Consider the following 14,656-nt stretch of genomic DNA (forward strand, 5'->3'; position numbering starts at 1 on the left):
TGCGCTGCATGAGAAGCATCGCATGTCTCAAAGGGTTTTCAATCGAAACAAAATGCATTCAACTCGCTCGACCATCTTTCTTGCCAAAGTCGCCGAAAAGGAGCGACACAATGGCTACTTTGGAAAGGTTGCGTCAAAGAGGATGGAAATCAACCCAAATTTGAACCCGTCCCCAGTGTTCGTCCGATTTGGGACCACCCTGGTGCTTTAGCCATCTCTACGACTTTTATGATTTGCTCATTCCCCTTGGCAATGAGGGTCGCCCCGAGCGTAGCGAGCTGCTACTTGCTACAATTCTCTCCATCCATTCTTCCTGGTCGCACTTTGCACCAGGGGTATGGTTTCCAACGCACAGTGTGAACGGGCATTTGTCCTTTCGTTCGCACGGCCCTGACATGATGAGTGATTGACCCTTTTCTTTCCCGGTGGAGCAGTCCATCTTATGACCTGAGACAATGGACCGCAATAACATTGAGTGATACGCGACCAAACTCGCCCCGGACTTGACCCCGGGCTTTCTGTTGTCCCCCGTTTCTTTGCTCGTTCGTGCTTCATTCTGTCAATTCCACCGCAGACGTTTCATCCTTCCTGTGCTACTCTTTCGCACCGTCTGGCGTTCTTGAGCTCTCCAATCTCTGCTTTCCATCTTCTCTCGTAGCAGAAATCCGGACAGAACTGGCATCGTCGCGGATATTGTAACACGCACCCACCACAAGAGTTACCAGAAGCCCAGTCGCGTTGGAGATGGCGGCGGTATCAAGGCCATCACTTTTCCTCCCGACAATCAAATGCTCGAGCTGCAATGCAGAGCTCGAAATCTCCGCCATGGGGGACCATGTGTGTTCCGTTGAACCGAAACCCACGATGGGTACGATACCAGAGTCGACAAAAAGAGACACCAGTTTCACCAACTTCATGGACCATCCATTAACACGTAGTTTACAGAATGGTCACAGTCGGGAGCCATCAAGCAATGGAAGTGTAATGTCCGGTCGCCCAGTGTCACCGGGTCCGGTGAAGGCCACAAGAATGATGCCACCACGGATCGACCCTTCTGTCGCGAGTATGTCTGAACAAAAGAATAATCCACTGAATCGAGACTCTGACTTGCTCCCAGACCGACAATTTATCCGGCACAATGACGTCGGCTCAGTGAGCAGTGCAGCGAGTTTCCGAGCAAAATCACCGGCGCCTTCCCACGCTGGGACAAAATCTCAATATCGGATCCCACCTCGGAGCGCAACCTCTCCTCTACCAAGACCGGTCAGTCCGGCTTCTCCAGAATTGCTCAGTTTTGACTGCGCATTTCCGCCCTTCCCAACGTCGAAGCAGAAGAATGCAACACATACAAGCGTCCGATCATGCAGGGAGGGTAGCATGCTGCGGACAAATCATAAACCCGACTACAGCTTTGCGCCAGTGAGCCCTATCTCGACAGGCGGTGACAGTGTCATGAAGCGGATGAACACAATTGCACCTGGACCTTTCGATGTGCGGCAACGAAACGGCAGCTTCGACCTCCGCGCTTCAACCAACGATCAGAATGCTCTGATGCGGCCAACGACCCCCAGTTCCAGCGCCAGCCTTGATCGACCTCATTCTGCACGACCGTCCACGGCTAACACCGATACATCTGGGGCTTCAAGCGAGGATAAGCAACAGACATCTCCTACCGGAAAGTCTCGTCCGGGCCCTACCAAAGTTCCACCCCCGAGGCCTGCGCGTGGTGATGGCCTGTTTGGCACACCAGACGACTCATCCATTGCCGGGGCCATCCCAAGCCTTGACATGTTTCGGTTTGAAACCCGATCGCAAACTTTTCCTGTCAGAGCGGCGGAGCAGAATAAATCTTTATCCCCTGCTCATGACATCAACCGACGGCCGTCCGAACCGCTTCTGTCGTCAGCCACGACTCGGCCTGCCTTAACGGCATCAATGCGAGCAAATACAGACACAGGAGTGGACCTCCTGGTAGACTCGCAGATGGGAAAGCCTCAAGAGCGGAGGTCTATGATGAAGGGGCTGAAGATAACGCCTGTAGCTCCAAACCCCCGCGCTGTTCAAAATGAAGCGACGAAACTAGCAAGTGCACCGCCGGTGTTGGTCACCGATTTTGCAAAGGAGTTTTCCAATGGAAATCCGTATCATGCACCCTCGGACTCCATGTCATCTAACGATTCAAGCTATGAGTCTGACTCCCGAACGGGTAGCTCAGAGTCTACACCGTTGTCCGAAACCTCCAGTCAATTCAGCAAGCAATTACCTGGAGTGAGTCCTGTCGATGTCAAGAAATCTCAAGATCCAGCACCAATGGAGGAAGCGAAAGAAGCTCAACTGGTCAAGGATGCGGAAGCGGCGGAAGCAGCAGAAGACGTAAAAGCACTGTCCCCCGCACGCGTTCCTTTCTCCCCCCAGCCTCCAGAGTCACCAATGGACCCAGCAATGCAGGGAGGTCGATTCGTATCACCGTCAACTTCCAAAACAGCACATTCGGAATCTGTCGGCAACACTCCTCGCCTTGAAAAGCCTCCCGTTGCCAAGAAAAATAAGGGACTTTGTCGCGGCTGCGGAACCATGATCCAAGGCAAATCTGTCAGTTCTGCTGACGGGAGATTGACCGGTCGATACCATAAGCGCTGTTAGTTACGCATTCTGATTATAAGTGTCCCTAAGTTGCTGACGTCTTGTAACTAGGCTTCGTTTGCCAGACTTGCAAAGAACCCTTCCAGACGGCCGACTTTTACGTCATCAACAACCAGCCGTACTGTGAGACCCACTACCATCAGCTTAACAATTCCGTCTGCCAAAGGTGCAATCGAGGTATCGAAGGAGAATATTTGGAAACGGAAGCATCACAAAAATTTCACTCTGCCTGTTTCACTTGCAACGTAAGTCGTCCTACGAGACCTTGGAAGAACAATCACAACAGTTTTCTGACAGCTCAACTATAGGAATGTCGAACGGTCCTTCGTGACGGATATTTTGAAATGGGCGGCAAATTCTATTGCGAGCGTCATGCCACTCTTCAACGAAACTTCCTCGGCCCAGGCCGCAAGCATCCCGAACGGCGCACAACGCGACTTATGGTGATGTGAAACGACACCGACCCTTTGGACTTTTTTTTTTTCTTTCTTCTCAAACTTCTTCTTGTTTCTGCGGAAACTATATTGTATACCCAATTGACGACTGGCGTTACCTGTCTTGGTTAAATCTACTTACTCTGCGCATTCATACTTGCAAGGCTTATTCTCGGTTTTGCATATACCCGTGCATATACTCGTTTATGCATTTACAAGGCGCTCTGCGTAATTTCTAATGTCTAATTTTCGATTTCATGTCTGACGGAAAACGCGAATTTTTACGCTCGTTGAAAAAAAAAAAAAAAAAGGAGTCTTACCAGTGTGGCCACCGTTTGACTTCTGAAGCAGGATATCGCAGCGTCAATCAGTGGCAAGGCAGAGCAACGCACAAAATGGATAATTACATAGCTTAATGGCGAGATAAATACCATCAGTAATATTTAGAGAAGGGACTTTTCAATGAAAAAGGTATCCAATTGCTATGTCGGGCATTTTGAAGCATCTGGGGAAATTTCTCGCCGATATTCGAGCACAAAAGAGGACATACCACCAAGATTCGTGACGCTCTTGACAAATGTCATTCTGCTAACACTCTAGTGTCTGAAATGTGCAAGTATCATATGAGAGCTCGAGCAGCTTAGACGACAGCGGAATTAGTTCACATCCGGCCAAACCAAGATCTCCAAGCGGCATTTGCTTTATATAACAGGGCATGGTCTGCGATTATCGTTTACTGAGCGGCAAGCACAGCCCGTATGGATGTTCGTGCGGATATCTCCTGGAGATTGCCGGGATATACATCATCGTTGGAATGATGCATCTATAGAAAAGGACAGAATCCACTCCGGTATAAAATGGTGGGAAGCAATGATAGATTTGCACTTATGCTTGTATCTTAATATATTATTTTGCCGAAGCTGGGAATACTATCTAATATACGGTGCGTGAAAGACTGTGCGAAATTCCTTGTTTCAAAACGTATTGGCCAGGCTTCTGATGCATTCAGTCAACGAGTACTGAATGTTACAACTGGTGCATGCTTCTTGAATATCGGAAGCCAAGGGATAGGGTAGCTATAAATTTCCCCCAGTTTCTATCAAAGTTATGCATTGTTGGAGTTTCAGCTTTCGGGACGTGACTTGAGGTGGAGACTATTCCCCATTTGGACAGACCCATCCCTTGCCGAGAGATCGTCCGTTACTACTTGAGCCATGTGAAGTCGAGCAAGAATGTACAGCCAAGTTTATCCTTAATTTCACTTTGTCTTTTGTTTCATCTTCGAGAACTCAACTAATTTTCTGTCCGTAAGTCACCTTAAATAAATTATGGACAGAGCTGGGTACGAGAGGATCTATCGTCTGCTCATCTTTGGCCCCCTGTTAACTATATTATACTCTTTTTGGCCTGATGATCACAGCCGATCCAGTAGGAGACAAACATTGGTGCAAGGTCAAGTCGTGACCAATCGTAAGGCGCGAAGAAGCCACTGGGCGCCACAAGCACACCGAACTCTGTTCACGAGCTGCAGTCCTTTCAGGGCCATGCCAAGAGGCTTTTGCTCTCCGTCTTCCCTTGGGAACATTACTGGCTGCATATCATTCGCTGCGACTTCTGGCGCTGACCTTTCCTAATATCGCTCGGCACAAGATGTGAAAGAATACAGCAGGGGGAACTCTTTTTTAAGGCATCAAGCCGGCAGCCCCATGCCCATCTTCCCACGCTCCGAGCGCTCCCTCCCGTCCATTACTAGCGGTGGCTCGCAGGGCAGTCGGGATTGGTATGTACTCTTACCCGAATTCTGGTAGATATTCACGCTGTCGGCCTCGTATTCGGTACTTTGAATTGGCATTCTGCTAGGCTGTTAGCTTCAAAGAGTACGGAGTAGAACGCACAGAGCGAAGAGGTTCAGGCCGATGCCCCCGACTAAAGTCACTTCCATTCCCGTCACCCAAAAAAATCCTCTACTGTGTACAAAGTACGAGTACTCTCTCCCTCTCACGCGCACCCACACGCTCCTCCTACTAACTACTACAACACGCCTTTCTCTTCTCACCTCTCGCTACCTCTCCAACGCACAAGGAGACTCTTTACTCTTCTCAACTCTCCCTTCTCCTTCCCCCCCATCCCCGTATATTCCCCCCCTTCGCCCATCGTCACTTTCGCCATCATCACTCATCTTCTATCCTCCCCTTCTTCCTCTGCCTCTGCATCCTTCCTTCTTTGTCCAATTACTTCTTCTTCCTTTTCTTATTGCCTGGGTTGCATCTGATATCCACTTGTTCCAAATTTCTCTCCGAAAGAGCGTGTGCCGTCCTGCGAGGAACCTAGCCTTTTGCCCTTGCTCGCTTGAACAAAAGGAAGTCCCCACGCGCTTTCCGCCTCATTCCGCTACTACGATACAGCCAACTGCTTCTGCTGCTGGCCTGTTCCTTCAACCTTCGTCCGCCTGGCAAATCTTCTTCTGTCGCTCCTTGTCTGTGGTTTGCAGTGCAGAACACAACAGCTAAAAGCGTCTCTTTCCTGCCTTGAGAATAAACCCTCAAGCCGGATCTTCGTCGATCTCTTTATTTTAATTCTCCGCTATCAACCCTTTTGTAATTCACTTATTAGAAAAGCCTCGCAACGAGAAAGGGGCTTAATCTCGAATTCACTACTCGAGTGCCATCGTTATTCACAGCTCCGTTTCACGAGCAAGCATCACCTTCAGCTTTGACTACGACCATCGATCGCTATTGTCAAGCATCTTTCGGCACAAACATACCTCGCATTCGATCGATATCTTCCATCGACGCGTTTAATCTTCTAATCATCGGCGTCATCTTCGTTTCCACTTTTCTTGCTGCCGACTCGCCATTTCCGGTTGCCAAGTGGTCTTTGCCCATATTTGACTCTTACAAACGGCTTCTCTTACTGTTGCCCTTGTCTGTCTGCTACCAGCTTTGAGCTCTGGCAAGGTCTTAGTTGATTTTTTCTCTTTACCAGTCCCTTGGTTTCGCCATTGCTCGCTTTCTTTGAGCCTACATTTGGTGGTCTTGTTTTACACTTCGTTATCTTCAACACATTCTTTTAAGAATAATGGACGCTGGCGGTCTTGCCCAGATGACCTACAACAACTTTCCTTCCAACGGCGGCCTCGGCGTGCCTGGCTCCGGCTTCGCCTCCCGCGGAAAAGGCGCTCATATCAAGCGTCTTAGTGTCGCACCTCCGAGGGCCTCTATGGTTGATGAGGACCGTTCTCATGTGGCGCCGACTCCTCGAACCAGTCGCTCTCACTTGCTTGCGGGGCTTCGAACTGCGCCAAAGTCGCCCATGAACGTGCCTTCCTCGGCTCCCTATGCTCAGACTGAGCACCGCGGTGGTCTGGACAATAGCAGATATGCCGAGCGAGGAGGACTTCGTTCGGGTCGTGGATACCCCCAAACTGCCATTGGGTCGAATTTTCCAGCCCACGAGGATAACTTCGAGTCCAATCAACAGCTCTATTCCCTGCCAGAGCAAATTCTTGCGCCGCCCGCTCTGCCTGCCAACATCGACATTGACGGCGAACAAATGGACCCGAACCTCTACGCTGAATTGGTTGCCACGAACCTTTACCTCTCCCAGCAGCAACAGCGGCTGCAGCAGCAGCTCATCAATGTCACTGCGGCTGCCCAGCAGTTTCAGGGGCTGAGCCTCGGGAACAGCCTGGGCCTGGCTCAGCCGCAGGTGCAACAGCAGTTTGCTGGTGTAGCTGGCTTGCCCAGTATGAGCTTCTACAATCAGCAGCTGCAAAATGGTGTGCAACCTGTTGTCCAGGAGGTGCCCGGACAGCCAGGGCTATATTCCGTCTATAACCCCATGACCGGTCAACATGGAATCTTTGTCGACTCTAGCGCTCAACAACAACAACAACAACAACAACAACAACAACAACCACAACCACAACCACAACCACAGCAGCAGCAGCAGCAGCCGCCCCAACAGCCGCCGCTCCCCACTCGGGCTTCTGCCTATGGCGCTCAGGTCAACAGGGAGTTTAATCAGTCCCCTCTACGGACCGAGTCTCCTTCCTTCCGAGCTCAGGTGTCGTCTCCTTCACCCCAACCCAGTATTTCCGCTATTGGAAGTGCTCGAAGCCTATCTCCACCAAAGCCAAGCGAGTCTCCTGTGCATGACGTTGCGCCTCTTCCACCTCCGTCCGCCAACGCCTTCCGCCGTGGCCACAAAAAAGCATCCTCCTCCATGGCATTTCCTGGACAGTCGATCTCTTCAGCAAACGCCGAGGGTACAAGGAGCGCTGGCCCCAAGTCTGCTGGGTTTCCTCAGACCCCCTTGAGTGGTACTTTTGGCCCCGGTCAAGGCCGTGCCGGCGAGCATCCGGTCCGCCAACCCCGAGGACCGCCTCCGCTTGAGGAGTTGGCTGCAAAGCCCACAACCAAGCATGAAGGTAGCAAGAACTTTGCGACTCGCCAACGACGTCGAGCTGTTCATAGCCTGGTGCGAGCTGGCATTGAACGCCGTGGCGTTCGTGGCTCAGGTTCCATTGGTAGTGCCGGAAGCATGACACCAGTCAGTGAAAACGATGTCACATTTTCGCCAACGTCCGATAATGATTCCGAGAGCGTCGGCAGTGGATGTCTCTCAGGTAAACCCAGCATTGGCAGTCTTCGTGCCGCTGCAAATGGTGCTATCGGATCGGAGCGAAAAGAGATGAAGGAGCGCTCCCGCGAAAGAAATTCCGCCGATAGCAGTCTGAGTGCCCGCAGCATCAGCAGCGACGAAAGCTCCGGTTTGGGCGCCAGATTGAATGATGTTAAAAATGATGGACCACATGTTTCCCCTGCTGGAAGGCGTAGGGCTCCGATGCTCGTTCTTACTACCGCCGAGAAGAGAAAAGGCTCCATGTTCTGAGAACACCGGAGCCAAGCGTTGCGTCTGGTAGGCAGATCTCTGTTCTAGTTTACATATTACTAGCAAACTGGAGAAGCCGCCCCCGCTCTTGTTCCTCTTATATGAGCCTCTTAAAGGATGTGGGACAGGCGCCCACTGTACCTTTTCGACCTCATCTCGATTTTCCGTCTTAATTTTTCGTTGCTCAATCCATGATGGCCGATCACGACAAGTTCAATTTTTCTAGTTTCCTCACTCTTATTCGTTGTATGCATCTTTTTGTTCTACGCCGATGTCGTTCGTAGGACGTCAACTTCCACCGTTCATTGAGAGTATCTGCGATTTGCGATTACGCTCATCCCGAGGGCTCGGCATATAGGGTATGTCATGGCGCCTGTGGATGCAATTCGGCCTTGTCGTCATTCTCATCACGAAAGCTTGTCTGTAAATGTGTTGAAGAGGGGGATAGTATTCGAATCGACCTCCTTTCTCGCCTGTTCTTCTTTGAAGGTGTTTTGGAGATTCGTTCGTCTCGATGACCGTGGTACCAAGCACTGAAATAAGGAAATGGTCGGGAGATGATCTATGGTGGACATTGTCTGAGATATAGGGCATGAAAGAAACTTCGTTTAATTTATCTTCCCAAGTCTGCAAATCTTTTAATTCGCTTTCGAGCATCCTCTCCTTCAAGACCCTCGATGAATAGCTATCAATGGCTGAGAAAACATATTTGAAATAAAATCATATTGTCTCGTAGTTCGCGCTGTTAAATTTGCCATCACTTTTCTTCTAACGTTATTGTCATGGCTATTTAAAACTGGCATTAAAATTGCTCCCCTCTACGTGCTTTCAATTCCGATTGCAAAATCGAAGAAAATTTAAATTTTTCATTGTCAGCTATCAGCATTTTAATGGGCTGAAGTTCATCTGTCGCTGGGGACAAAAGCACTGGACGTCTGTTCCTGGCTGCCATCCCCACCGCAATGACGGCCCTAAACCGTACCCGAACGCGGGTTGGCCCAGGATGAAGCCACGCATCAACCGACTCCAGGGTCTGGACATCTAGCGGAATCGCCCCAAACAACCATTGCAACTACATCGCATTACGGATTAGAATTCGATCATCATGGACCCTTTCTCTGCAGAAGGAGGTAAGTCTGCAGTGAATTATTGCTGCACTGCCTTAGTCGCTATTCTTGGATCAGTCCAGCCCTGGGGGAAAACCCACCCAGCCAAAGCGCATCGTATGCGCTTGCGTACATACTCATACGTATCCAGCCACAGTTCGAAAGCGCGGAGACCAGGAGCTACAAATGAGATGGATTGCACTTTGAAAATGAAGGCTAATTAGTTCCTCTCTCCAGAATTGCTTAATATTCACAATGCCTTTCATCAGGGCCAGTATCAAGCCGTCATCGACTTCGACACCAGCTCTCTCTCTCCCGAGAACGCACTGGCCGCTCGAGTCCTACAGCTTCGCGCACAAATTGCCCTTGGACATGCAGAAGATGTTCTTGCAGATATAGAGGGTGAAGATGATGAGGCCGATCTTGCTGCCGTCAAAGTCGTGGCACAGTACGCTGCTGGCGATCACGCAGGAGCTGTCTCGGCCGCCCAACAGCTGGCTGCTTCATCAGCCGACAATGCCACTGTTCAAGTTCTTGCTGGTACTGTTTTGCAGGCGGCTGGAAAGACCGACGAGGCGCTGGCGCTTCTGGCAAAACATCAGGGGAGCCTTGAAGCGTACGTATCCTTACGCTCTCGTTCAGATTGAAATAAGCTATCAACAAGCTGTGCGGGGAAAGCTCGAATTTTTAAATGTTTATTACATTGGAAAGGAAGCTAATGAGTACAAAATGATAGCGTTGCCTTGACTGTTCAAATCCACCTTCAGCAAAACCGGACCGACCTCGCCGTTAAGGAGGTGACAGCGGCAAAGAGATGGGCTCAGGATAGTTTGCTTGTAAATTTGGCAGAGTCCTGGGTTGGTTTGAGAGTCGTACGTTTCACCCCGATATTTCATGTCTACTGTGAACGCAAGACATTTATTGACAAATTCTTGCCGATGGTTTAGGGAGGAGACAAATACCAGCAGTCATTCTACATTTTTGAGGAGCTGGCTCAGGCGCCTTCGAGTTCCGCCGTCAAGAGTCTGGTCGGCCAAGCCGTGGCTGAGTTGCACTTGGGTCGGCTGCCTGAAGCCGAAGCTGCTCTGCAACAAGCTATTGAGAGGGAGCCTGACAATGCGGAAGTAATTGCCAACACTGTGGTGCTCTCGGCTATCCTAGGAAAGAGCGTGGAAGAACCATTGTCGTAAGTCTACGATTGTCGTCATCCAAGTCTTCAAATATTCGAATGGTGGATTAATTTCAATATAGGTCACTTCAGTCTGCAGCGCCCGAGCACCCGCTTCTGCAAGACATTCAGGAAAAGAGCGAGCTGTTCGACAAAGCTGCAGCAAAGTATACCCCCAAAGTTTCATCATAAAGTACCATATATTAGGGAATCATGCACTACACGCACACATGGGAGATCCTCGCGCATGGCAAAAGTAATAAATTATTAGATATGTGACAGGTATCAAGTGTTCATTTGGGAGAGGGAGTCAAGGGCGCCGGATGGAATGATGATGTGGCTGTGCGTGAAAATGATGCGCGTGATCCCATATGATTATACAGTCGTACAGAATGGTTGATAGGTTTCATGGCTTTCCGGTCCTACCGTTGGCGACTGATGGTAGCACGAGCCGTTAAATACAGGCAAAGAGGATTGGTCAGTAGCCACGATGACGGTCAAGCTGTTCGGATTTCGCAGTACAATGTTAAGGAACTCCCGGGACAAGATATGAAAATGGCATCGCAAAGTTCTGTGCATCCCCCATGTGGTGCTACGACGATTGGTAGCTTTGAAGAGAATAAGAAAAGCAAATAAGATGGAAAAGATAGGAATGAGCTGAGATCATACTCAAATTTGTTTGGTTGTTGAAAATTCAAGACGTGAAGGTAGGAGCATGGGCATCGTATTGCTTGGTTCCGGTGGAAAGTCCGGCAAGCGGTACACTAAAGTACAACGCCTTACTGTTAGCAGTGTGGGATCAGTGTCTTAGCTGGCGCGTCAACTGTCCTAAGACTCTGTCATCGCGGATCTTTATGAACCCCCAGCCCATTGCTGCAACATTCTGGCCGTAGGTCTCAGCACGTCCACGCTCTGCTAATTGAAAGCGAACTGGATGAAGAAAGCGTCTCCACGACTTATGGAGAGTGCCGGGGTCTCCTCCACTTCCGATACTACTTGGTCCGCGAAAATGTCTCCCCACAGAGATAAACTACGGGAGAAAGAAAATTAAAAATCGACTAACAACAAATTTCCATGGCACACGCCTTTCAGGGGGATTAAACGGTTTACAAATTATGAGGTAATGCACGATACATCCCAGTCTTTCCTTTGTTGTCCCTTCGTGCTTGCATCTCTACGGATAGTTGCTTTGGTCAGGAAATGCAGACGGTCAAACGTATGACACGGCGGCGTATTGGACGTTTGAACAAGTCTCCCTTCGTGGCTGAAAACCCGCATTGCAGTAACGGCAAAACCAACCGGAAAATGCTGCCACCTGTTAATAACCAAGGAAACTGAGCTCAAAGGAATGGAATCTGAGTCTGGCTAGTGATTGCGCATGAGTGCTCACCGCCCGAAACAAAAAAAGAGAAAGCCACCATGCCGGCCAGACCGGTTGCAATCTGTGGGTGTGGTTGCCACCGGTGCATGATGTGATTCGCACGGCTATTACTATTATACTTGAGCGCCAATCATACATGACCAAAAGAAGCCCATGCTTGGGGCTATCGGCTCCAAGGCGTGGGATTTCAACAAGACCGGCGTCCTGTGTCCCTGATTGTCATAACTTTCGGGAAATAAGATGGAGGGGCAGTTGGGGCAATTACTTCATCGAAGCGATAAGTCGCCTAAGAAGGAAACCCCGCTCTGGGGTTGTGATGGAACTACCCACTCGCCATGGGGTCTCCATGCCGGGGGAGAACCAAGCATTTTGACCATTCAAGCGGCTTTGGCCCCAGCCCACACACACACATCATTTCTCCAAAAAAGGTCCCTTGAGAATATCATTAACACCCAGGGGTTTAGCGTGTCATCTTACTCGAAACTTATTGCGAATTTTTTTCGCTTGACCCATTTGTCTTTGGGAGGCAACATGACGTTGCCGTTCAAACTCGGGTTTGTCGCTCTGCCGCCGCCCTCCCACGCCGCCTCAAGGCATCCCCGGGACCAATCATGGCCGCACGAGCGCATGAGATGGGCCTGGCCATCTTCGCGCTATTAGTCTTTGGGGGCTGTCATCTTTTGCTCGGACTTAATCCCGCTGGTGAGAACATCGTGAAATCACTCCGTCCCTTTTAGTCTCGGTTTCTGTGTGTTTCCCCAGACTATGACATGGCTCTCCCTTTGCCGCCTCCCTGATATAAGAAATGGCCCACGTCGCATATTCTTTTGAGTTTGTCTACCAATTTCAACAATATCTCTTTGCTTTCCACTATTTATTACTGACCTTTTCCGGATATTCCGGGATTTGACCACGTGCTCTGACCCTCTTTGTACACTTAATTTATTTACTCTGATCTAATATCGTGACCCTATCATGGCTGTCTCTACTGCCAAGGCCCCTTCGATCCCTAACGGGGTCATTGGTGCCAACCCTGAAAACCTGAAGGCGCCTAAAGTCAGTTATGGCGTCCCCACAGAAAATATTGGCACCAAGAGAAAGATTATTTGCTTTTCTGGTAGGCCATCCTTGTCATCTTCCCAGAAAAAAAAAAATGTAACAAGCTGACCTAAATCATCCAATTATAAAGATTTCGATGGCACCATTTTCATGCAGGATACTGGCCACGTCCTTTTCGACGCACATGGTTGTGGCGCTGAACGCCGTGAACTTCTCGAACAACAAATCAAGTCTGGCGAACGATCATTCAAGGATGTCTCCGAGGAAATGTGGGGATCACTCAAGGTCCCATTTGACGACGGCTTTGATGTCATGAAGCAAACGCTTGAAATCGACCGTGACTTCAAACAATTCCACGAGTTTTGCATCAACAACGATATCCCCTTCAATGTTATCTCGGCCGGTCTCAAGCCTGTTTTGAGGAGGGTCCTCGATCAATTTCTTGGGGAGACTCTGGTACGTTTCTTCGTGTCGTGCTACTCTCACTCCGGCTAGCAGATCGAGTAAATCTTTTGCTAATATCCATTACTCTTCTAGTCGTCCCAAATTGACATTGTTGCCAATGATGCGCAAATCAGTGAAGACGGCAGCGAGTGGAAACCCATCTGGCGCCACGAGTCGGAGCTAGGGCATGATAAGGCCCTTTCCATTGCAGAATACCGTGATGCTGCCTCGCTTGAAAGTGAAGATGGCACCATTCCCATGATTGTCTTTATCGGCGACGGTCTTTCTGACTTGCCGGCGGCTCGGCATGCTGATGTGCTCTTCGCTCGTAAAGGTCTTCGTCTGGAAGAGTACTGCATCGAGCATAAAATTGCGTATATTCCGTTTGAAACTTTTGCCGACATTCAGCGAGAGATTACCAAGATTATGAAAAAGGACGAAGAAAAGACCCACGGCAAGGGCATGCCTACCAATTACAACCCCAGAGCCAACCTCTGGAGAAGAATCTCGAGCAAGAACCAGGTACGTTGTCCCCCTTTGAGCTCCCCCTTACTCTTAATGATTATTGTTATTTTTTTCCTTTCCTTAAGCCAATCTTTCTTTCTTTTCTCTTTGCTTCTTATTGGGTTTCCCACCATACATCTTGTTATCAAATTCAACTGGTTAGCTAACAAAAGCGACATATAGATTCCCAAGTATATCGCCCAAACCCCAAAGGAGGATCGTATGTTCCTCTGGCCCGAGACTTTCTCGGAGCTCAAGCAAATGGAAGCTCTTCATGCGCAGTAGGACGCCCCAACTATGGAAGGTATTTCCCTCTATACTTGCCCTTAATTAGCTCTTTTATCCTCTTTTATGGGCCATTGTTGGGCCCTGTCATGACCATATTCTTTCACGTCATGGTTTTGTTCACTGGAAAAGCATCATATCCGTCTGCAGGTTTACGCTTTTGCATGGAGACTTCACACGAGGCTTTATAATTCAAGCATATTTGTTGGCCTCATTGGGTGGAGTCTGGTGTCACTTGTCTTATCACATTGTATTAGTAGACACGATAGGATTATGTCAGTCATTCAAGTATTATTTTTTACATGGCAGTACCCCGTAATACTCGAGCCAATTAGCAATCCATTACAGAAAAGGAAAAAAAATCTGTTTGATCTTACGAGTCGATTCTAGGCCTTCGCTCGGACTTTCCTCTGTTGTTTAACGTGCCAACATCCGGGTCGGAAACTCGTTATCTCCGTCAACAGAGTACGGTAGAGCAAAAGGGTTTCGTCATTCCTCCACGGCCGAGGCGGGCTATCCTTTACATACAGATCCGATCACGTTACGTGATATTTTTGGTAACATATTCGTATATGACCAAAGCGAAGAATAGTATTCGGGTCAACGGTTTGCCCGATTGTTATGTCCACTGAATAAGCAATGGCTCTCACGATTCAAGCGGACAAACAAGAATTGCTTGCTCGTGTCCTTGAGACACAAGATACAAGCCCTTGTTCGCTCTCGAAGAAGACAAAACTTG

The 14,656-nt window shown here is 49.3% G+C and overlaps 4 protein-coding genes across 4 annotated transcripts; all 4 read left to right on the top strand.

Moving 5' to 3' along the window:
• Window positions 1-650: 650 nt before the first annotated feature.
• On the top strand, window positions 651-3,449 carry L228DRAFT_37523 (hypothetical protein). The gene is made up of 4 exons (XM_018336535.1): window positions 651-1,063; window positions 1,118-2,638; window positions 2,695-2,888; window positions 2,952-3,449. Exons 1-4 carry the CDS (start codon window positions 745-747, stop codon window positions 3,093-3,095), a joined length of 2,178 nt encoding a protein of 725 aa, XP_018185195.1. The 5' UTR covers window positions 651-744; the 3' UTR covers window positions 3,096-3,449.
• Window positions 3,450-6,155: 2,706 nt separating this feature from the next.
• L228DRAFT_241399 (hypothetical protein) lies at window positions 6,156-7,970 on the top strand (the record flags this gene model as incomplete). The annotated part of the gene is made up of 1 exon (XM_018331327.1): window positions 6,156-7,970. The coding sequence occupies one exon, from the start codon at window positions 6,156-6,158 to the stop codon at window positions 7,968-7,970; it is 1,815 nt and encodes a 604-aa protein (XP_018185196.1).
• A 1,105-nt stretch (window positions 7,971-9,075) lies between these two features.
• On the top strand, window positions 9,076-10,436 carry L228DRAFT_241400 (hypothetical protein; the record flags this gene model as incomplete). Its single annotated transcript, XM_018331328.1, has 6 exons — window positions 9,076-9,100; window positions 9,137-9,193; window positions 9,314-9,692; window positions 9,813-9,948; window positions 10,024-10,262; window positions 10,328-10,436. 6 exons carry the CDS (start codon window positions 9,076-9,078, stop codon window positions 10,434-10,436), a joined length of 945 nt encoding a protein of 314 aa, XP_018185197.1.
• A 2,007-nt stretch (window positions 10,437-12,443) lies between these two features.
• L228DRAFT_37654 (2,3-diketo-5-methylthio-1-phosphopentane phosphatase) lies at window positions 12,444-14,110 on the top strand. Its single transcript, XM_018336536.1, has 4 exons — window positions 12,444-12,742; window positions 12,815-13,140; window positions 13,222-13,650; window positions 13,816-14,110. Exons 1-4 carry the CDS (start codon window positions 12,601-12,603, stop codon window positions 13,915-13,917), a joined length of 999 nt encoding a protein of 332 aa, XP_018185198.1. The 5' UTR covers window positions 12,444-12,600; the 3' UTR covers window positions 13,918-14,110.
• The last annotated feature ends 546 nt before the right edge of the window (window positions 14,111-14,656 follow it).

The sequence above is a fragment of the Xylona heveae genome, assembly GCF_001619985.1.
Source record: "Xylona heveae TC161 unplaced genomic scaffold L228scaffold_12, whole genome shotgun sequence".
NCBI lineage: Eukaryota > Fungi > Ascomycota > Xylonomycetes > Xylonales > Xylonaceae > Xylona > Xylona heveae.